Source organism: Sus scrofa, chromosome X, assembly GCF_054392235.1.
Source record: "Sus scrofa isolate SSC_HxYL_T2T_F1_AM1 chromosome X, Sscrofa_HxYL_maternal_Yorkshire_Landrace_v2.0, whole genome shotgun sequence".
Taxonomy (NCBI): domain Eukaryota; kingdom Metazoa; phylum Chordata; class Mammalia; order Artiodactyla; family Suidae; genus Sus; species Sus scrofa.
In genome coordinates this window covers 37525414-37549325 of record NC_139401.1, presented here as the reverse complement: position 1 = coordinate 37549325, position 23912 = coordinate 37525414, and the positions used below count along the sequence as shown (strand labels likewise).

Sequence of the window (23912 nt, the reverse complement as noted above, 5' to 3'; positions counted from 1 at the left end):
ATACCTTTACACAGTGCATTAGAAAATTTAGTCACTTTTCATGACTGGACTACCATTGGCAAAAATATCATTTCTGCTTTCTTTAAAATCATTAACTGCATTTCACTGCTACCTGAATTCTAGATATAAAAACAGTGCAATAATTTTAAGCAAAGCATTTAAGATCGGCTGAATAAACCTCGGAAGGATGGAAATGAATATTCTCAGCTCTTAACTATGAAATACGTATCAATCAAGAATATTTCCACATATTTCCAAATCTAAACATCATAGTTCCTTTAGGCGCAGTGAATATTTTTTCAACGTGTGAAGATAATCTTACGATGAGTTTTCTCTTCAAGTAAAATAAATGTAAGCTTCTGATTGCAATTTTGAAAGAGACATAATACACCAAGCTACATGTTACACAGCATGCAGTGACTGAGGACAGTAAACCGAGGGGGGAACTCTATTTCTGCTCCTCTACTCCGCAGCGAGAGGTAACTACCAAGTATATTGAAAAGCAGGACAAGACAGGCAGCAACCAGTCAGAAAGGATGTGACAACCAATCAGAATGATGCTGGGATCATTCAGAACAGATGGTGTAACCAATCAGAAGGGATGCTGGCTGGAATATAGGTGAGGTCACACCTGGAGATGCAGCTAAATAGCAGCCCTGCCTACAACGGAAATGAACCCCATCTCTGCCCACGTTACTCAACTTTGCTCACACAGAAACTTATTTCTAGAAATTCAGATGATTTCTCAGATCTCATGAGACCTTTTCACTTTCCAGAGCCCCTTCCTCTCTGAGCTCTGGTGGAGGCAAATTCCCACTAAGCCTGACCTGAGAGCGGCATTATACATAAGTGACAGTTAACATCTATTGTGCCCATAAGTACCAAGCATTACTACACGTGTATTATCTTCCTTAATCTTTGTAACAACCCCGTAAGATGAGTGCTATTATCCTTGTTTTATTGGTAAGGAAACCAAGGCGTGGAGAAGTTGAGTCACTTGTTCCAGACCACACAACTAGTACATCCCTGAGCTGGTACTCAACCCCCGGGAGTCCTTCCCCTTAACTACCAGTTATGATATCACTGGCAAATAGGCATTCCCATTGACACCATATTTACAGCTCAAATCCATCCTTCCTTCTGGCTAAATGATAACGTGCCCAAGATGTTTTCCAATGTTTGCGCTGCTGCCGGGAACCCATGGAGTCAGTGACCAATGCTTTGTCTCCGGTGTGGTTGCCGGTGCTCCACCTCTGATCTAAATCGCTTCAAACAAACAGAAAGCAGTCCAGGAAGGCAGACAAGATGAAAGGACCTTACCTTATTCTCTTGTCCTCTACTTTTTTCAAATATTCATCTCTCTTGAGGACTCCCAGGATCATTTCCTTCTCGTGATCTAATAAAAATGACAGGTTGATGAACTCCGAATTCTTAGACATGGTAGTTCAGCAGCAGCTCTGAGCAGCAGCGGTTGAACTGTTCAGGTGGATCGATGTCCACAATTCTTAAGGTCCCCCTGAACTACCCAGTTGCTCGAGGTGCTTGATGCCGGGAGGCTCTTAGAAGGTCTCCGAAGAGCTGCTGACGGTAGGTCGGGATTCTTTCAGGCTGCACAGAAAACGGGTTCCCCCGGGATTACATTTCAAAACAGTCATTATTGTTTTCACTGAAAAAGATCTCCACAGCCTTTGCAGTGCTGTGTAGTCTGGTGGCAGCCGAGTTTCCCTAATGATGCTCAACTCTCATCCAGGAAGCTGCAGAGCAGGAATCAGACCCGCTGGCACAGAATCCAGGAAACACTGAAAAGATGGAGAAAACAAAGGAGAGAAAAAATAATTAGGCCATTTCCCCCACAGCACTTGTAAGAGTGCCTAATTTTTGAAACAGTGACATACCTACCTCAAAAAACATGGACTTATGAAATCATCATTGCATTTATTACCATCAAATAGTATTGAGATTTCACTGATTCCAGGTTCTCTGTGTCAATTCAGTTGCTTCCACTATAATGAGCTTCCTCGACCAGCCAGATCCCATCACCACCCTGGCAGCTGACCCAGGGGTGACATGGGTCACTGCTCTGGGACTCTAGGTGCGTGGTCTGGACTGTCCACAACAGGACAGGTTCCTTAGGTGGCTGCCCTCCCTCCCTCCCCCTACTAGAATGACTGCATAAAAAAGCACTGCTGGCAAAGCAAATATGAACCAGTGCTGCATGTATCAACCTAAATCTCTCTCACAAATACAATGCTCAATGAAAAAAAATGAAGTTGCAGAAGAATTCATGCAGCATAATAACACATGTACGAAGGAAACAACTTTCAAAAAACTTACATCTAATTTAAGCCCACATACATGTGTAGCATAATATAAGGAAAGTCGTTGGAAATTCACAGAGATGCACTCAGAGGAGAGAACACAGGTACTTCACCCACTGGGTGATGTTTTATTCTCAATATAGGTTTAGATCATATGATATACATGGCTATTTGTGAATTATTCCAGGTCTGTATTAGATACTGCAAAATAGCTATTTTAAAACTACCCCTTGGCAGCGTTCCCTTGTGGTGCAGTGCGTTAAGGATCCAGCATTGTCACTGCAGCAGCTCAGGTCACTGCTGTGGCAGAAGTTCAATCTCTGGCCTGGGAACTTCTGCATGCAGCGGGTGCAGACAAAAAAACCCTACCCTTCGGTCAACATAAGCTCACCAGGCCTTCTCCCTCATATTAACTCTTGAGCACATTCTTTCGTTGGCTTGGTACCTGGATTCTCCCTATGCATCCATTTAAGAATGATGGCTCTGGAGTTCCCATCTTGGCACAGCGGAAACAAATCCGACTAGGAACCACAAGGTTGTGGGTTCGATGCCTGGCCTGGCTCAATGGGTCAAGGATCCGGCGTTGCTGTGAGCTGTGGCTGGCAGCTGTAGTTCTGATTCACCCCCTAGCCTGGGAACTCCATATACCACAGGTGCGGCCCTAAAAAGACAAAAAGTCCAAAAAATAAAAAAAAATAAAAAAAGAATGATGGCTCTTAGCGTGACCTACTGGGTTTTACGACTTGGCATCATCCCATGACACTGTCCCTCGGCTTCCCTCCAGGACTCTAACTACAATCTGCAGGCAAGTTAACATTTGGTTTGGTTGGTTCTAGCCAGATTTCTATGCATAACTAGATACTTACTCAAAGGCTACTCTGGGGGCCTTCAAGTTACCATAGGGTCAAGGCGACCTCAAATGCTTCTATCTGAAAAGACAGACTCTTTATCAGGACCTCTCTAACTTGCCAAAGTCCCCGTGTGTTTGTTCGCTACATTGTACAGGAAACCAGAACGTTGCTGAAATGGCTCCGAACTGAACTGCTTCCTATAGACCAAGAGCTATTCCCCTGGAAGGGAAACTGGCCAGGTCTCAGAGAGTGAAGATGCTACATCTACTCCAGGCCTTTTCCTCCATATCCAAAGTCCGAGAGGCTGCAGGAGCCAGAGGCTCCCAAGGTTGACATCAAGAGGAAGCCCCAAGGTTAAGAGCAGCAGGGGCTCTTCATAAAGGTTTGGGTTTTGTTTCTTTCTTTTTCTTTAATTGAAGCATAGCTGATTGACAATGTCATGTTAGTTTCAGGTGTCCAACACAGTGATTCAGTTTTATATATGTATATACATATAGACCGTGTTTTATATATATATATATATATATATATATATATGTATATTTTATTTATGTGTATACATACACATATACCCTTTTTCAGATTCTTTTCCTTTATAGGTTATTACAAAATAGTGCGTAGAGTTGCCCGTGCTATACAGGAGGTCTTTGTTGGTTGTCTGTTTCACGTGCAGTAGTGTGTATATGTTAAGCCCATCCTCTTACCTCCCCTCGCCTTCTCCACTGGTAACCAAACTTATTTACAAAGTACAAACAGACCCACAGGCACAGACAGGTTTCGTTTTTATATCAGCATCGATTGCAGTCTGTCTCAGGTAAAGAATGCAGCTATTTTTCCTACCCCTGTGTCTCATTTGGTTTCATGCAGAAAGAGAAAAACCACTTGGCAGCTGAGTTAATGAATGTTATCATTACAGTCAAGTTCACGTAAGACATATGGTATATCTGATGGAGTTCCCTTCGTGGCTCAGTGGTTAGTGAACCCGGCTAGGAACCATGAGGATGCAGGTTCGATTCCTGGCCTGGCTCAGTGGGTTAAGGATCCAGCATTGCCATGAGCTGTAGTGTAGGTCGCAGACGTGGTTCAGATCCCGCGTGGCTGTGGCTGTGGCTGTGGCTGGCAGCTGCAGCCCCAATTCAACTCCTAGCCTAGGAAACTTCCACATGCCACGAGTGCATCCCTGAAAAAAAAAAAATAGACATAAGGTGTATTTGAAATGTCAGATGCAGAATATCCTATGTGATTGTTCAAAAGAATTGTATTTAGAATGCATTCAAAGGGTTGGGAGCTCTAAAAATGCTTGACCTGAACCTTATGATTATCCTTACCTTGGCTGTATAGTTTTGCCCTTTAAAACTCCCTAAAAAAAAAGGAAAAAGAAAAATTAGCCCTAAATGGATGTTTATTCCTCTATACGTGGACCCATAGAGCTAAAGTGTAAACAAATGACCAAGGAGATCAATAATTGACAAAATTTTATCAAGAAAATCAGGATGTATCTCCAGAAGGCAGGGCTGGACTGGGAGTGTAATTTAGTGACATGGAATCTAAATGATGGTCATCCAGTCCTTCTGGAAAAACACAGGATGGAGAAGAGGGGACAATGAGCTTGGGCAGAGAAGAAGAAGATCCAAGGAGCTAGAAGCTGATGGTGCCCACCCAGACCCTGACAAGGGCATAAGCCTCTGGGCCTCAAAATGAAAATAACCTATTTGTTCTCAGTAAAACCTGATCCATGTTGGATGATGAGGCCTCCGTCTGGCAAATTTTCATGCGATTCATCACTCAAAGCATACAACTCTTTCCTCTTGCTTGAATTTTCCTTCCTTCCGAACTCTTCTAGTTGCAGGTTGGCTTCCTCTAGAGCTCTCCCTTCAGGGATGGATGCCAATGGAATCTTCTGTGTCTGGTTTAGCCGGAACCTATGTTTGACCCGTTCTTGGTATGCTGACCCAATCACCTTTCAGAGCCTTCAAAGCACCAGAATCTGGGTTGTAGTTTGTTCACTTAAGTATGTACTTTTTATTTTTTGGCCACACCTGTGGTGTGTGGAAGCTCCCAGGCCAGGGATCAAATCCGAGCCGCAGCAGTGACCGTGCCAGGTTCCTAACCTGCTGAGCCACAAGGGAACTCCAAGTATGTACCTTTTTTTAATACTAAAGTGCAATTGATTTATAATGTTCTGTCAACTTCTGCTGCTTTTTAAATTTTTTTATTAAAGTGTAATTTTTTTAACTTTTTTTAAATTCTGTCTTTTCAGGGCTGCACCTGTGGTATATGGAGGTTCACAGGCTAGGAGTCCAATCAGACCTGTAGCCACCGGCCTACACCACAGCCACAGCTATGCTAGATTCGAGCTGCATCTGCGACCTACACCACAATTCATGGCAATGCTGGATCCTTAACCCACTGAGCGAGGCCAGGGACCGAACCCACATCCTCATGATGCTAGTGGGGTTCGTTAACCACTGAGCCATGACGGGAACTCCTAATCTTTTTACTTTTTAAAGTATAATCAGATGCACTACTTTTTGACATCTCTTTCCAGCCAGTTCATAGCCCTTCTTGTTGAATCGCTTACCTACTATGTACACACTTTTATCAAGTGGAAAAAAATTGAGTACAAATAATCATGAGTACATTTTACCTAGAGGTGATTCTCATTCTATTAGTTAAATGTGCCCAGGAACCACTAGTCAGATTGAGACAAATTCATTTTTATTTTGTTCTCCAACACCATCACTTAAGCAGATCTAAATCTCTCTCCCTTGAACATTTCAGATACAGATTTTTCCTTCTCTGGCCAGAAGCCTTACTGAACTGAGCTGAAATACTTGACAAGCTGGCAAGGTAGTCTGTATGTCATTCTCCTGCCTTTGAGCATAGATGGCTCAGGACAGGTCAGTAACTGTGCTCAGCATCACACAAGATGCGATCATCAAAAATTCTCACAGCATCACACAGAGGCATAAGTTGTTTTTTTTTTAAGCATCTGATTTGTATAATACACTTAAAATTAATAGAGGTTGATAATTCAGTCAAAGGAAAGGGTATATCTGAATGTACTTCATTATAGGGTACTTAAAATGCAGCTTTAAAAATAGAATGTTTCTTTAAGTGCTCTTAGGAGGAAATTAACACGAATAAAATTGATTTCTTGTTTGCCTGTTACTGTGTGACAACACAACAGTTCACTGGATTTCCAGCACACTGAGAGGGATGTTTAGGATGCCTAGAATAACCAGCTAAAGAGCAGGTGCAAAAGTCACTTGGTAGTGTCTTTTAAAGAGAGGAGCAGGCAAGACTACATGTCACTGTCAAAAGGTGAGAGGTGCCAGAGAGATAAAGATGCTGTGAGGAGGAAAATGAATAGCTCTTTTACTAGGAATCCCAAGCTGAAAGATGTTAAGGGTCGATGCTATGAAATTGCAGGCATTTATTTTCATCAGAGCAATTTCTTCTCATATGGGCAACTCTATGTGGCATAGCCTATGGGAGTGCAGTAGTTGAATTTCTCTTTCGCAAAGGTATTGATTCCCCAAACAATAACAGGAAGGCCAACTAACAATACCACCAGCTTTATAATGATGTTTCAGGAGCAGTATCCTCAGAATGTCCCACAGTAATAAGAGCTAATACTAAGATAATTCAACAAATCCTTAGGACCCCCTTGCAAAATAAATTTTAATACCCCCATTTTATACATTAGAAAACTGAGGGAGAGAAAAATTACTATGTCCAAAGTCTCACAGCCAGTAAGTAACTCAGAGCCGTCTGGTTTCAAGGATCCTGCCTCCAACTGTCTTGGTGATGGTGTCTCAGTGCGCCCATGGAACAACGGGACCCCACAACTTCTCAGAATCCTTCATAATCTGATATTCACTGTGAACCTTCACAGATCCCTAGGTTTTGAAAACTATTCTTGGTCATTAATCTTGGCATTACTTATTTTGATATTTTCAAACCAAAGACTAGGTCTATCTTTAAAAAAGGAAAAAAAAAAAAAAAAAAACGGTTAGGAGAAAACCTAAATAAATTCGAGAAAGATCTGAAGGAAAAATCAGAGGACACACTTATGTCATAATATCTGTTCGTTCCCCCGCATGATTTTTTAACTACCAAGACCTCCGAAATTGGACATTGCCAGAAAAAGTCCCACAGAACAGACCATAAAGAAATTTTAAATATCTGTCCTGAGGAAGCCAGTGAAAAGAAAGTGAAAAGAAACAAGAGACAAGCTGGGGAGTTCCCGTCGTGGCGCAGTGGTTAACGAATCTGACTAGGAACCAGAAGGTTGCGGGTTTGATCCCTGGCCTTGCTCAGTGGGTTAATGATCCGGCGTTGCCGTGAGCTGTGGTGTAGGTCTCAGACGCGGCTCGGATCCTGCGTTGCTGTGGCTCTAGCGTAGGCTGGTGGCTACAGCTCCGATTCGACCCCTAGCCTGGGAACTTCCATATGCCTCGGGAGCGGCCCTAGAAATGGTAAAAAGACAAAAAATAAAAATAAAAATAAAAAATAAAGAAAGAAAGAAATGTGTTTAAAAAAAAAAAAGAGACAAGCTGGGAAAGTAAGACTGTTCCATATGAGGCAGAAAAGAAGGATTCATATCTAGAAAATATAAAGCGCTCCTACAAATTACAAGAAAATGAACCAATAAAACAAGGGGCAAAAATACAAAGAGGTAGCCCACAGAATTAGCGATTCACGAGCAACACATATAAACATGAAAAGATGCTTATTTAGCTCACTGGTAATTCAAATGCAAACTATAGCAAGAAAAATTGTTTTTAGTTTCCCCATCAGATTAGGAAAATGTGAAAAACCAAAAATCCATTATCATCCAGTGTTGGGTAAGGCTGTGTGGAAATGGGCAGGTTTATGGCCCACGGGTGGAAGCGGAAATAGGTCCCACCCTCAGTCAAAGGAGAATTCTCTATGGGTCTCTTCCATATTTACATGTCTCATGAGCAGAAGCACTAACTGGCCTTCTGCGGTGGACCATTCTTCCAGAAATATTCGTATAGTGACCAGTAAGACTTGGCATGTCTCTCTCTGGAGCCAAGAGAAGATTTCTTTCATAGCGCAAAACTCTCCCTCAAGGGTAGAGGGCAGCTTGGCCGGCAGTCCCTTGTAAAAAAATTTGGATTCCCTGCGTTCAGGGGCCCTTGGCTGTTACACACTCCACCACGTGCACAATTTCCACCTGGGCACTTGAGGGCAAGGGGAACCAAGGCAAAGATGAAGCTGATGAGACTTGCTGTGCTGTGAGTAAGAAAATCCACCTATCTGACTCAAGATTGCACATCTTTGACTGTCATACATGAAACTGTGACAGGCCTACTTCTTAGCTTGAAAAGTAGGGTAAAATCTTAGAGCCTTTATGGTTCCTGTCAACCTTTTTTAGAGGATGAATTGAATCTTTCGAAATTGGTCAAAGGCAGGTGACTGGATTAAGAAGATGTGGAATATTACTCAGCCATCAAAAAGAACAAAATAATGCCATTTGCAGCGACATGGATGGGAACTAGAGACTCATACTGAGTGCAGTCAGTCAGAAAGAGAAAGACAAATACCATATGATATCACTTAGATCTGGGATCTAATATATGGCACAAAAGAACCTTTCCACAGAAAAGAAAATCATGGACTTGGAGAGTAGACTTGTGGTTGCCAAGGGGTGAGGGGGAGAGAGTGGGATGGATTGGGAGCTTGGGGTTAATAGATGCAGACTATTGCCTTTGGAATGGATAGGCAATGAGATCCTGCTGTGCAGCACTGGGAACTATATCTAGTCACTTATGATGGAGCATGATAATGTGAGAAAAAAGAATCTATACATGTATGTGTAACTGGGTCACCATGCCGTACAGTAGAAAATTGACAGAACACTATAAAACAGCTACAATGAAAAAAAAATAAAAATTATTAAAGAAAATTTGGTCAATGGGTACAAAGTTTCAGTTATGCTAGCTAGATAAGTCCTAGAGACCTACTGTAGAGCCCAGTACCTGTAGCTAACAATACTGCGTTGTGTACTTAAAAATATGCTGTGTCCTTATCACACACACACACACATATATATATATACACGCACACACATACATAAATCAGATGAAAGGAAACTTTTGGACGTAATAGATGTGTTTATGGCACTGAAGTGGTGGTTTCAAAGGTGGGTACTTATCCCCAAACTCATTAACTTGTATACATTAACTACACAGCTTTGTTATGTCAATCGTACATCAATAAAGTTTTTTTTAATTAACTTTTTAATGTTTTTGGATACTTTTTTTTTTTTTTTTTTGTCTTTTTGGGGCCGCACCTGTGGCATATGGAAGTTCCCAGGCTAGGGATCCAATCAGAGCTGTTGCTGCTGGCCTACGCCAGAGCCACAGCAACGCCAGATCCGAGCTGCGCGTCTGCGACCTACACCCCAGCTCACGGCAACACCAGATCCTTAACCCACTGAGCGAGGCCAGGGATCGAACTCGCAACCTCATGGTTCCTAGTCGATTCGTTTCTGCTGCGCTACAAATGGAACTCCCCGTTTTTGGATACTTTTAAGAATACGTTTTATAGATAATACCTCTGCGTACATGAGAGGATAATGTATAGATACTCACTGCGGAATAAGCATCAAGAGTGAAAATTTTGAGACAGCCTCAAGTTACAGCAATACCATGGTCCCATATTAAAGTGAGGTATTCACTTCAATATGTATTGACTTGGCATTCCCTGGTGGCTCAGTGGGTTAAGGACTTGGTGTTGTCACTGCTGTGGCTCTGGTTACTGCTGTGGCACAGGTTGCTAGGAACTTCTGCCTGCTGTGTGCACGGCCAGAAAAAAAGGACTGACATGGAAGGATCTAACCTACACTGTTCGCTAAAAGGACACAGACATTTATGCTTTTAAATGCATATGTATAAAAAAAGAAAAATAAACAAATAAATAAATGCATATGTATGTAGGGATTTCAGTGCATTAAGAACCCAACATAGTGTCCGTGAGGATGCAGGTTCTATTGCTGGCCTCACTCAGTGGGTTAAGTACCTGGCATTGGGGAAAGCTGCAGCCTAGGTCACAGATTCGGCTTGGAACCAATATTGCTGTGGCTGCGGTATATCGGCCAGCAGCTGTAGCTCCAGTTCAACCCTCAGACCAGGAATTGGATATGCCTCAGGTGCGACCTTAAAATAAGTAAAGAAATAAATGCGTATGTCTGTAATGCAATGTCGTCAATATACATATACATACATAAAACATGTAGCTATACAGAAAGAGGCACAGAGTGACGCATACTGATACGTTAATCTGTATAAAGATGGGAGCTGGACTGCCAAGGATTGCAGGAGGCATGAAAAGGGGCTTATTTCCACATTGATGATTATTTTATGTATATTCATATAATGCTATATGATTTATGTCTTTTAACATTTTTAAGAAACGATAAGGTGTAGGAACAGATAGCGTTAGAAGCACAAGACAGAAGCCAAAAATAATGTTAAGAATTTGATCTTAGAAGAGTGCAGGTGACACTGCCAGCAAGAGGGGAGTTGGGGAAACACGCTAGTTTGGGTGGGTAATAACTGGTGGTGGTTTTAGACAGGTGGTGAGTTAGGCGGCGGTACCCTCCGGGCTCTCCAGCATCACCATTTCTCTCCTCCGTTCTTACGGTCCTCCGTCGGAGTCCCCCAAAACACCCATGAGATGACCGTCCCGCCTATGCCTAAGTCCTTCGGTGTCTTTCCTTTGCCCTTGGAAGTTCAAATTGCTTAATCTGGTTACAAAATCCTTCACGCCTGGATTTCTTCTTGCCCAGCCCTCTCTCTCATAACCACACTCAACGCTTCCTTCCCCTAACGAATCCACGATCTTCCTCGTGCCCAGACGTTCCTACTTGCAAGACTCTCCACGTGGAACACGCTCCCCTTGCCCCCTTCATCCACTCACGGCTAAATAGCCACAACTATCTGCTTCAATGCCTCTGCAACTAGCTCAGGGATCTGTAAGAGGCGGAATAATGGCCCCAAAGATAATCCTGTCCTCCTCACCACAACCTCTGCAGGTGGGACCGAGTGAAGGACCTTGGGCAGGGAAATCACCGTGGATCAGCCAGATGTGTCCAAAGGCATCACAATGGCACTTACGAGGGGGAGATGGCAGAGTCGGAAAAGGAAGGGTAAGGAAAGCAGCAGAAGTCAGAGTGAAGGTCGTTGAAGGTGGAGGAAGGGACCATGAGCCAAGGCATGCAGGCAGCTCTTAGAAGCTGGAAAAGGCAAGGAAATGGATCCTGCCCTGGAGCCTCCAGAAGAAATATAATCATGGCCAACTGCATGACTTTAGCTTCACAAGACTTATTTCAGAGTTCTAATGAATGAGATAAAAAAAAAAAAATACCCTGGGGAGTTCCTGTTGTGGCTCAGCAGTAATAAGTCTGATTGATATCCATGAGGATGTGGGTTCGATCCCTGGCCTTGTTCAGTGGGTTAGGGATGCGGCATTGCTTTCAGCGGTGGTGTAGGTTGCAGATGAGGCTCGGATCTGGCGTTGCTGTGGCTGCAGTGTAGGCCAGCAGCTACAGTTCCGATTTGATCCCTAGCCTGGGAACGTAAATACGCCGAGAGAGTGGCCCTAAAAAGACAAAAAATAAAATAAAAAATAGACACTGGGAGTTCCTGTTTCGACTTGGTGGGTTAAGAACCCGACTAGTCACTTACAGGTGGAATCTGAAAAAAGGACAGACTGAACTTCTTTGCAGAACAGATGCTGACTCACAGACACTGAGTCTCCAGAGGAGACAGTTTGGGGGGTGGGGGGAATGTGCCTGGGCTGTGGGATGGGAATCCTGTGAAATCAGATTGCGATGATCATTATACAACTACAGATGTGATACATTCATTTGAGTAATTAAAAAATTAAAAAAAGAAATGGTAGATTTTAAAGCAAAGAATGTGAGACCTGAAATAAATTATTTCTGCAAGAAAAAAAAAAAAAGAACCCAACTAGTTTCCATGAGGATGAAGGTTTGATCCCTGGACTCACTCAGTGGGTTAAGGATCCAGCACTGCTATGAGCTGTGGTGTTGGTCGCAGAAGCAGCTCGGATATTGCATTGCTCTGGCTGTGGTGTCAACTGACAACTGCAGCTCTGATTGCAACCCTAGCCTGGGAACTTCCATATGCCACAGATGCAGCCCTAAAACGACAAGGAAAAAAGAAAACAAAAAAACAAACACTGGAGAAGGAACACCTACAGGAAAAATGAGAACACACAGCACCTCCTCTCAGTAAAGAATGCTGATCAGCCTGAGGTCAGGCTCTATGCCGACACAGAGTGGAAAAAGGAAACGAAACTCTGGGAAGATGCTTGAGATGAAGAATTTGAACAATATTGCGGCTCTGTGGGCGCCACTGTGGTACCAGTGGAATTAGAGTGGAACGGACCCCTGACATAGTATTAGGGTGACCTCTTTACTATGGCTGCCTGATTCTCAACCTACAGTAGCTTCTTTCTTCCAATAATTCTGTATTACAGAATTCCATTCGACTGCCACCTTTAGAGGAGATATATGCAAAATAAACAGAAAACCCTGTTTCCCTTCATTTAAAAAAATTACCAGGGAGACTATGAGAATAAGAGAAGGATCCATCACCTAAGATGCAGGAAGAAGAGCAACGACCAACATTTCCTTGGAAACTTTCTATGAAAGGGAAGCTTATTCATTCCAAACCCAGCAGGTACAATCATGTCTTCATGTTTCAGTTATCTTTTGCTCAGTAACAACCCACCCCAAAATTGAGTAGCTTAAAACAAAACTGTTAGCATTATCTTTCTCGGTTTTGTGGGTGGACTGGGCTTAACTGGGAGGCACGCATTTGGTGTCTCTTGGGAGGCTGTGGTCAGACGGCAGGTGGGGCTGAAAGTCCTATGACTGGGTGGGGGGTTAAGGGTAAACGTGCTCAGATAACTGGCAGCTGAGGTCAGCTGAGGCTGGGACCACAGCGCCTACGAGTGGCTGCTCCCTCGTGGCGGCCACAGGGTAGTCAAGGCTTTTTACACAGCGGCTGGCTTTCCCCAGAGCAAGTGGAACCCAGGCAGAGACTGTAAGACAGCTGAGGACTTAGCGTTGGAATGTCCAGAACATGACTACAGCCATGTTTTACTGGTCACATAAATCACGAAAGCCACCCCAGAAAAGAGGCGGTGAATTAGATTCCAAAGGAATGAGAATAAGTCAAGAATTTGTGGCTATGCAAGACAAAAAAAAAAAAAAAAAAAAAAAAAAAAGGAGTTCCCGTCATGGCGCACTGGTTAACGAATCCAACTGGGAACCATGAGGTTGTGGGTTCGATCCCTGGCCTTGCTCCGTAGGTTAAGGATCCAGTGTTGCCGTGAGCTGTGGTGTAGGCTGCAGACATGGCTCGGATCCCGTGTTGCTGTGGCTCTGGCGTAGGCCGGTGGCTACAGCTCCGATTTGACCCCTAGCCTGGGAATCTCCATAAGCCACGGGAGCGGCTCAAGAAAAGGTAAAAAGACCAACAACAACAACAACAAAAGAATTTGTGGCTATGTTAATTTACTAAACTTCACTTATCACTTATCTCACTTCCTCAGATACAGGATGTGTAAGGCTGTGGTTACCAGGAACTTGAAGATCAAGGGTCATGTGTTCTCCCAATTTTTGATGGGAATGGAAAAAAACTGTGTATATGCCAGGATTCCCTGGTTTTGGTTTCCAGGCTAGTACAAGTGTAGGCACTTTTAACCACACAAAGAGATGTAAGCAGGGCTGCAGATGCTCAGCTGTTAAGAGAGAAAAATACTAAGAGTCATTATTATTTTCCACACACAGATGCACAGATCAGTGAAATGGGAGCACAGGGTACTGGTGGGTGTTGGGAGAAAACCGGTTCCACGGGTTCCGGGGACCCAGGAAAGGGTAAGAGAGCATGAGAAGAAAATATTCCCAATGCAGGGCCTGATGAGTAAAACTGAAGGCTCCTCAGAGATTTCTGTAAGATGAGTGGATGCCTCATTATTTGCAGGAGAGTCATAAACTGTTTTGAAGGACAGCTGATACCTTAGACGATCAACCATGACTACAGAAAAAATACATGTATGTTCACCTTGCAAAAACATATAGATTCTAACAGAAAAGGGCAGTGACTTTAGGAGTTTGTAAACTGGAGTCACCCAAAGGTTTAGGGTCCACAGGGTAAAGGACTGCTGATACGAAGCCCTCAAAATCACACGCTCTCTCTATGTAGCCTCTCAGAGTTGGTGTTGGACAAAAAATGTGGGACTTTGGAAACTCATGGGATTAATTCTACTTCCCTGAGGAAATAATACAGACAAGCTACTATAGATTTTTGCACCTCAGTTTATTCATCTGTAAAATGGGAATATTAAAATACACTTTCTTGGTTTACTGTGAATCTTAAAATGAATTAGTGCATGCAAAGTGCCTAACACAGTATCTGGCACATAAAAGATGTTCAAAAGAATTTTGAGACCCCTCCGTCCTTTCTGGTCTTATACTGCAGTTAGCAATGTCATTAAAATAGATCAGTAAAAACATATCTCCATTCCTTTTGATTCACTGAGTACCCAAAGGTCTCTCTCTAGCTTCCTAGGCTTTCTAACAAGAATCTGGAATTCCCGCCATGGTTCAGTGGTAACAAACCCAACTAGTATCCGTAAGGATGTGAGTTTGATCCCTGGACTTGCTCAGTGGGTTAAGGATCCGGTGTTGCCATGAGCTGTGGTGTAGATTGCAGATGGGGCTTGGATCCCGCATTGGTGTGGCTGTGGTGTAGGCCAGCAACTACAGCTCCAGTTGGCCCCCTAGCCTGGGAACTTCCATATGCCGTGGGTGTGGCCCTAAAAAGACTAAAAGAATTTACAAACTTCTTGGCCATTGCTTAGGAACTCCACAATTTTTACTAGTAACAAAAGTTTTATTGATGCTAAGACTCATTTACATGTGATAACATGCTGTAAGGTTCCTAACATGAAGGTAAGTGGAAACACTTGGTATATAAAATTACTTATACGGTATGATTCCAAAAGTGTTAAAGAAAATACATACACACCTAAATATTATAGAAGAAGAATGGAAGTCAAAATATTAGGTTTATCTCAGCGTTATTATAGCTGTAGTTTAATTTCTCTACAATTGTCTTTGTTTCCATGTTTCTAGATATATTACTTACAAAGTCAGTTTAAAAAAACAGCAAATGTCATCCCTGTTAAAACTATTTTCTAGCCCTACTAGCTTAACTTCATACGTCATGATACGCAATGCATATATCCACTGATTATCATGCGTGACTACTGAACAGGGAAGAAAATCAGCAGTAGAGTCATACAGTTTTGTGATTAATAAACGTATCTTTGAAGTAATGATTAATTCACTGCGACATGTTCAGTCTGGAAAAAAATAAAACCAAAGAACAGATGCAATGGATTACAGAGGAAATAAATGTTCATACAAGAAACTGTTGGGTCTAGGGGACGCACAGATGTAGAAAGCATGGGCTCTGTTCCCAAAGAGCTTGTCTACTTTACAGTGGAGACAGAAGGGAAAAAAAAAAAAAGAAAAAGGAAGAAAGAAACACTCCAGTCATAAATGCCAACCTGGCTTTGAAAACACAAAGAAGGAAATTAGGAAAAGCAAAGGGGGTCACTGTAGGATGGCAAGACAATAAATATGAACAGGCATGAGTACACATGACCAGTCCGGGGAAGAGCCAATAAATCCGGGGTGGGATCTGAGTTCACGGTGAAGAAGTGAAAGGGAGGAGGGTGCCAGCCAGAACGGAATCTGGTGTCCAAATAAAGTCCCTGGACTTTATCCAGTGTTTTTCCAAACCGTGTCTTTGGGAATGGTTTCTTAGGAAACACAGCAAGGCAGGTTGCACGGCCAACCCCGTGGTGCCGACCTCGGCTTCAAACAGAGCAGCTCAGCTTTTATCTGTTCTGTAAGTTGGATTTCCTGGGAGGATTTTATTTGAAGAAAGAGTTCCATGCCCTTAAAAAGCCTGAAAACTGCTCCCAGGCTGTGCAACTGGTGAGTGCTTTTAAGCCAAAGAAGAGCACGCACCGATCTCTGTTTTGAAAGACATCAGTATTCGGTGATGGTGTGAGAAGGTGGAGGTTATATAGACAATGAGAGCTGGTGCAGGAGGGCCAGGGAGCCCATGGAAACTGAAGCTGTGTTAGTGGGAAAGGAACAAAGGGTCATTTTTCAGATACTTGAGAATGATCTCAATAAGGTCCAGTTACCAACGAGATGTGGGTGGTAGGAAAGAGAGTGACTCAGAGGCTTCCATCGTGGGGAACCACAGCAAAATTCTGAAATTTTAGAGAACATAAGAACCGCCTATGGGGCTTGTTCAAACCCAGATTCCTGAGGTTCCACCTCCAGATATCCTGATTGAATAGAATGAGAGTAAAGCCCAGGAATGTCAATGTGAATACTGCTTTTTGGGGTTTGTTTTTGTTTTTTGTCTTTTTCTAGGGCTGGACCTGTAGCATATGGCGGTTCCCAGGCTAGGGGTCTCATCGGAGCTATAACCATCGTTTGACGCCACAGCCACAGCAACGGGGGATCCGAGCCACGTCTGCAACCTCCACCACAGCTCACGGCATCACCGGATCCTAACCCACTGAGCGAGGCCAGGGATTGAACCCACACTCTCATGGTTCCTAGTTGGATTCATTAACCACTGAGCCACGACGGGAACTCCAGGAATACTGCTAACAGAGAGAGAGGATATGAGACAAAAAAGACTGAGAGAAAAAAAATTCATTAAAAGCTTTAGAATGGATAAGCAATGAGGGCCTACTGTATAGCACAGGGAGTTCTATCCAATCTCTTGGGATAGAACATGATGCAAGACAGTGTGAGAAAAAGAATGTATATATATGCATGACTGGGTCACTCTGCTGTACAGCAGAAATGGATGCAATACTGTAAATCACCTGGATTTTAACAGAAAATAAAATTTAAAAAATTTTGGACATGTCAAGGTCCAGGTGCTTATAAGGCCAATATCGACAAAGACCTATTCCGAAGGGCATTTGGAATATGGAACTAGAGTTCATCAGAGACGTCTACACTAGAGGCATTGAACTGAGAATCACTGGTACCTATGTTGTGGCTGAAATCATGCAAGTGATAATACACAGGAAGAGGAAAAGAAGGCCAGGGGAAGGACGATGAGGAGCCGTGATCTTTAAAAGCAGAGAAAAAGGAACAAATGAGCTGATGAAAGAGATGGGGAGGAGGGGATAATCCACAGAGCGAAAAATGCAGTTGAAGGCTAATGAACTGGGACCCAAGTGTATCATTCAGAGTCAATGCAGGCCAGCATTAAGTTCAGTTTCAATCAACCAACCAAGTGATCTGTTCCAAACAGCTCCAGCTGCATGATTTCCAGACTTTCTGGCTACCACAATAAATAAGGATTGTTTATGGTGACTGTTAAGAATGGACATGCTCTTGCATCCAAAAACGATGACATAAAAGGTAGACAGCTGAAAAATCAGCCAGCACTTAGGAGATCGAAGGTTGTCACTGACCAAGACCAAAGGAAAGAATAGTTCAAGATGAACATCCGAGAAGAAGCTCCATCCCTTACGACCTGTGTGCCATCTGACCTCCCTCTGCCTTGTGTTCCTTAGCTGCAATGTGAGAAAACTCAATGGGTTGATGTGAGGCGTGAATGAGTTAATATATATCAATCAGCACCTTAGAACAGGGCCTGGTAGCTGCATACCACTGCTTTGTGAGTGTTTACTGTCATTTTTACCATAAAGGAAAGGAGTTAAGGCAAGTTTAATAATGGAGCATGACATATTCAATCCAATATGAAATACATTACAACATGGATAGTAGAACAGGTATGGTGTGACGACACTACATGACATGGGCTGTGCTAAACATTCTGCATTAGCAGTTACTTTTTGTCCTCCCAGGAACCGCATGAGATGGGTATTATGATTATCTCTACTTTACCAAAGAAGAAACTTAGGTTCAGAGAGGTTAAGTAGCTTAGCTTCTGTAACACAGTAAGTAGTAAAGCTGGAATTCGAACTCAGATCTTCCTAATTCCTAAACCTGGGGTCCCTACTTGAGCTGCCCATTGGAAAATTATGGAAAGTTTTAAAATGCAATGTCTTGGGAGTTCCCGTCATGGCTCAGTAGAAACTAATCATCCATGAGGATGCGTGTTCGATCCCTGACCTTGCTCAGTGGGTTAAGGATCCAGCATTCCCATGAGCTGTGGTGTAGGTCGCAGATGCGGCTCGGATCCCGAGTTGCTGTGGCTGTGGTGTAGGCTGGCAGCTGTAGCTCTGATTCAACCCCTAGCCTGAGAACCTCCATCTACTGTGGGTACAGTCCTTAAAAAATCAATAAATAAAATAAAATGCAATGTCTTGCCCCTAAACTGCCCTACTGCATCAGGCCGGGGATCAAACCTGCATTCTGGCACTGAAGAAGAGCTGCTGATTATCACTGCACCAAAGCGGGAACTCCCCTGCAAAAATTTTTGAATGGACTTCAGATGATTTGAGAACATTTGGTAGGAGCCACAATGTTCAATATCTTCTTTAAAGAACCAATGGAACAGAATAGAGAGGCCAGAAATGAACCCAGACATCTATGGTCAATTAATCTTCCACAAAGGAGGCAAGAATATAAAATTGGGGAAAAGACAGTCTCTTCATTAAGTGGTGCTGGGAAAACTGGACAGCTGCATGTAAATAAATGAAGCTAGAACACACCCTCACACCATGCAGAAAAATAACCTCCAAATGACACCATAGACATGACACCATAAAAGAGAACATAGGTAAAACATTCTCTGACATCAACTATACAAATGTTTTCTTAGGTCAGTCTCCCAAAGCAATAGAAATGAAAACAAAAACAAATAGATGGGACCTAATCAAACTTAACAAGCTTTTGCACAGCAAAGGAAAACATTAAAAAAAGAAAGAAAGTACAATCTGTGGAATGGGAGAAAATAGTTTCATATGATACAACTGACAAGGGCTTAATCTCCAAAATATACAAACAGCTCATACAACTCAACAACAATGGCAAGAAAAACCTAGTTGAAAAGTGGGCAGAAGACCTAAATAGATATTTTTCCAAAGACAAATAGATGACTGGTGTACACATGAAAAGATGCTCAACATCACTAATAATTAGAGAAATGCAAATTAAAACTACAATGGACAGAACGCTGTAAACCAACTATAATGGAAAAAATAAAAATCATTAAAAAAAAATAAAACTGCAATGAGGTACCACCTCACAGCAGTCAGAATGGCCGTCAATAATAAGTCTACAAATAACAAATGCTAGAGAGGATACAGAGGAAAGGGAACCCTCCTACACTGTTTTTGGGAATGCAAATTGGTACAACCACTATGGAAAACAGTATAGAAGTTCCTCAGCAAACTAAATATAGAACTACCATATGACCCAGCAATCCCACTCCCGGACATATATATAGACAAAACTTTCATTCAAAAAGATACATGCCCCCCTATGTTCACTGCAGCACTATTCGCAATAGCCATGACATGGAAACAACTATGTCCATCAACAGATGAATGGATTAAGAAGATGTGGTACGTATATATAATGGAATATTACTCAGTTATCAAAAAGAACAAAATAATGCCATTTGCAGCAACATGGATGCAACCGGAGATTCTCATACTAGGTGAAGTAAGTCACAAAGAAAAAAGAAAAATAGCATAGGATATCACTAATATGTGGAATCTAAAATACAGCACAAATGAACCTGGCTACAAAACAGAAACAGACTCACTGACATAGAGAACAGACTTGTGGTTGCCGGGCTGGGGGAAGTAGGATGGACTGGGAGTTTGGGGTTCGTAGATGCAAACTATTACATTTAGAATGAATAAGCAATGAGATCCTACCGTATAGCACAGGGAACTATATCCAATCTCTTGGGACAGACTATCATGGAAGATAATAATAGAAATGGAATAGAAATATATTTATGACTGGGTCACTGTGGTATACAGCAGAAATTGGCACAACATTGTAAATCCACCATACTTTAATTAAAATAAAATAAAAACATAGGGATCCTTGTCCAAAATCGCAGGAAAGATAAAGGTACTAGGTTGGAAGTTAAAGATACCCAGGTTCTATAGTTTTGCCATGATAACTCATCAAATATCACCATTGGATTTTTATATCTTCATTGTTCAGGAGGCAACTCTGTAGATCTGAATGGTGCTAACATTTGGTTATATCCTGCTGTGCTTAAGTATAAATCCAAAGATGTAACTACCACTCGCCAGAACAATGAGACAAACAGGAATTCACTTGAAAGAAAATCAATAGCTGTTTGGTTTGTTGTGTCTAACTGATTGAGAAATAACCTTCCTGTGTTTAGAGCTCAAACTCAATAACAGCCAACAAAATTAGATGACAGCTGTGAATGGTTTGAAGGTTAAACTCTTCCTTCTTGAACAGGCTACCGCAAACAGAGTATCCCAGTTTTTTTTTTTTTTTTGGTTTTTTTTTTTTTTTTCCATGTTACTGACTGGCTTTCCTTATAGTTAAATTATTTTCCATGAGCTGGTCTCTCAATTAGAGGACAGTGATTCTTTGTTACAGAATGTGGTTTAACACATATCTAGTTCTTTTTTCCAGCCAAAATATGCAACTTAGAAATTATACATGTTTATAGGCACAGACAGCTTTGAATATGCCATTATTTGCTCATAGTTGGGGGAAAATGCCTCTTTTGCATTAGGCTCTTACGCCTCTGAAAATTCATCCCTGATCTCATATCACCATATTTAAATGAAATTAACCTCAAATTTTTAAATCTTATGCTAGTATTAATATAATTTCACACTAGAAGACTAAAAACTATTGGTCTCTATACATAGATCTTGGGAGGATATATTAATGGATTTGTCTATATTCTGATACTTGGATTAAATAAATATGTTTGATATGATGTCTCTGGGTCTGTGTTTACCAAGTGGGCTGTTGCTGAACTTTAGCTTTTATAATCCAGATAAAAGTATGTTTAGATTTCAAGTGTATTTTTGAACCTTGGAACATCATTATTGATGGCTAGATTCCAAATATGATTTCTCTATACACATCCCCTCCTATATTTTCTGGTAAAATCTATCACTTCCATTCCTAGAATACAGTCAATGTTCAATGATTTTTTTACATTATACTGTTTGGTTTTAAGGATTTTTCTTGCTTTAAAATTAAATGTATCTTAGAATGTTTTTTTTTTTTTAAACTCATGATCTTAATTTCCCTCCAAGTCCTAACTCTTGGAAATATTTTCTGACTGCACCACAGCAAAATGAAAATGCCACCCAAGTCTATTTACGTGAACCAGAAATCCTTAAATGAATTGGACGTGTTCTTAATGTAGGAACAGAGTGTTTCCTGGCATTTGGTTAGAAAGATTAAATCAAATTAGCCTGGATAAGTCAACTGTTACAAGGACTGGAAATTGCTAAATTAAACTTTAACAAGAGTAACAAATGGTACTGTGCCTGCTTGGAAGTGAATGAGCTTATTAAGGAGTTCAGTGAAGGTAAGTCTGATTTTAATATTTTTATTCAGTGAAGAAGAAAATGAAGTAAAAACCTATTAATTATTTTTGTAGCTGATAATGCTTTGAGAAATTTTCTTAAAAAACAAATGTGAGAGGACATTGACATGAACAAGTAGTTTTAAAAGGACACAGAAACCAAGGGGCAGCTTCAAAAATTGAGCCTAAACTTTGTTTTTTTGTATCTTCTAGAGCTGGATTTCATTTTATTTTTATTTTTGGGTGGGAGCTTTTTAGGGCCACACTTGCGCATATAGAGGTTCCCAGGCTAGGGGTCCAATCGGAGCTACAGCAGCAGCCACAGCAACACCAGATCCGAGCCTCGTCTGCGACCTACACCACAGCTCATGGCAACACAGGATGCTTAACCCACTGTGCAAGGCCAGGGATTGAACCCGCAACCTCATGGTTACCCAGCAGATTCATTTCTGCTGCGCCACAATGGGAACTCCTTTATTTCATTTTTTTAAAAATTTATTTGGGTATAGTTGATTTACAGTGTTAGGAGCCTAAGCTTTAGAAAGGTGAGCAAAAACAAAGATGGAAATTAAGAGGGGTGGGGGTGGGGAGAGAGAGAGAGAGCAAATCCCCATGTTTACAGTGAAGAAGGCGCAAAGTAGCTGCCCATTTACTTTATAAGACGCTATCCAGAAAAGAGCCCCTAACCACTGAGAATGCTGATGCTCACTCACGTCATGGGGAGAAAAATCAGACTCTGCTGGAATACCTAGCCGAATCTTATTTTTATATAACTACTTCAAAAACGATCACACTTTTAATGCCCCTTGTCAAGGAAAACTGGAACTGCAACATTTAACAGCTGCCCAGGATGTCACTGCCTGCCCTCTTAAATCAGATGCTAGAGCCCAGAGGTGCTTCAGACAGGGCTCTAGGGCTCAAGGGCTGAGACCATGGGCTCTGGTTCTGAGCTCTCTGGGTTTGAAGCCTGGCTCAATTAGTCACTCATCATGCATAACCTCTAGGAGCCTAAATGTTTTCCCCTGTAAATGGGCTGAGGGTGATGACATCTATCTAAAGAGGTTCTTGTGAATATTAAATGAGTTAAATAATCTAAAGTGCTCAGAACCACCCCTGGAATAGTCTGTTATTTGTACTTTTTTTTTTTTAATTTGTGCTCTCTTAACATGAACAATAAAAACCCTCATGATCTTATTCATTCCTTGTGACCACTGTGTGCAATAGCATGAGTACGAGGGAACAGAGACCCACAGAGAAACAAAGGTAAAGGAGGCAGTGATTGGTAGAATCAGACTTTAAACGTGGGTCTTTGGCTACCAAAGCCTGTGTTCTTTCCACCACTCACATGATTTTGTTCCCAAGGTTTAGGAAAAGAAGATATCCATGAGATATGGACTTTTGGGATATGGATTTTCTGATGGAGCTGGGATCTAACCAAGACCTTAAATTCTAGGTAACTCTCAGATTGAGGAAAGAAAGGATGAGAAAATAGAGAATAAAAGAAACAGAAAAAGGGAGATGGGAAAGGAAATATGCTAGATAGAGTATCCTGAAAGAAATGAAAGCATTTGGGAGTGGTTTGGGTATTGAGAGCAAAGAAAAAGTCAAGTCAGGCAAAACTGATTCCAGTGTTTCATATGAGAGAAACCAGGATGAAATCAATGCCATTCGCAGAGACACGGATTAAAGAAGAAGTGGTTTGACACAGAAGACAGTGAGTTTGGCTACAACCATGAAGAACGCTAGGTGGTGGTTGGACTTGGAAGTTCAAGTGGAAAAATGTAGAGCCGATGGAAAAATCGAGAAATGGATATCTTGGAGGCATCCACTTACAGGTGAGATTTAAAACTATGAGTTGATGAAAAGTCACTGGGACAGAGGAGAAGTAATACAGATTATGGGCCAAATGCTAACCCTCGGGGGAAAGCATCACTTAAGGAAGAGAAGAGGAAATAAGACAAGAGGGAAAGTGGTAGAAAAGTCGTTGAACAGAAAGTCTTGAGTCACAGATGTCAAGAATGGCGAAAACTCAAGAAGTAAGACATGCTCATGAATGTTACATAAAGCAAAGGAGTCAAACAGAGTGAGGACTTGACAAGTATCCTCCATAGGACTCACCACAA

At 41.9% G+C, this 23912-nt stretch overlaps 1 protein-coding gene across 46 annotated transcripts in view; it reads right to left on the bottom strand.

Moving 5' to 3' along the window:
• The window catches only part of SYTL5 (synaptotagmin like 5), a 304058-nt gene that overhangs the window by 168236 nt on the left and 111910 nt on the right, over positions 1 to 23912 (bottom strand). For 28 of the 46 annotated variants that reach the window (XM_085007654.1, XM_085007642.1, XM_021079658.2 and 25 more), the window contains exon 2: positions 1321 to 1799. In XM_085007654.1, the coding sequence (XP_084863780.1) occupies positions 1321 to 1439 (119 nt within the window). In that variant the 5' untranslated portion in view covers positions 1440 to 1799. Of the gene's footprint in view, positions 1 to 1320; positions 1800 to 4497; positions 4530 to 10219; positions 10357 to 23912 lie in introns of all 46 variants that reach the window. The other 18 variants (XM_085007646.1, XM_085007635.1, XM_085007664.1 and 15 more) reach the window with 2 other exon arrangements.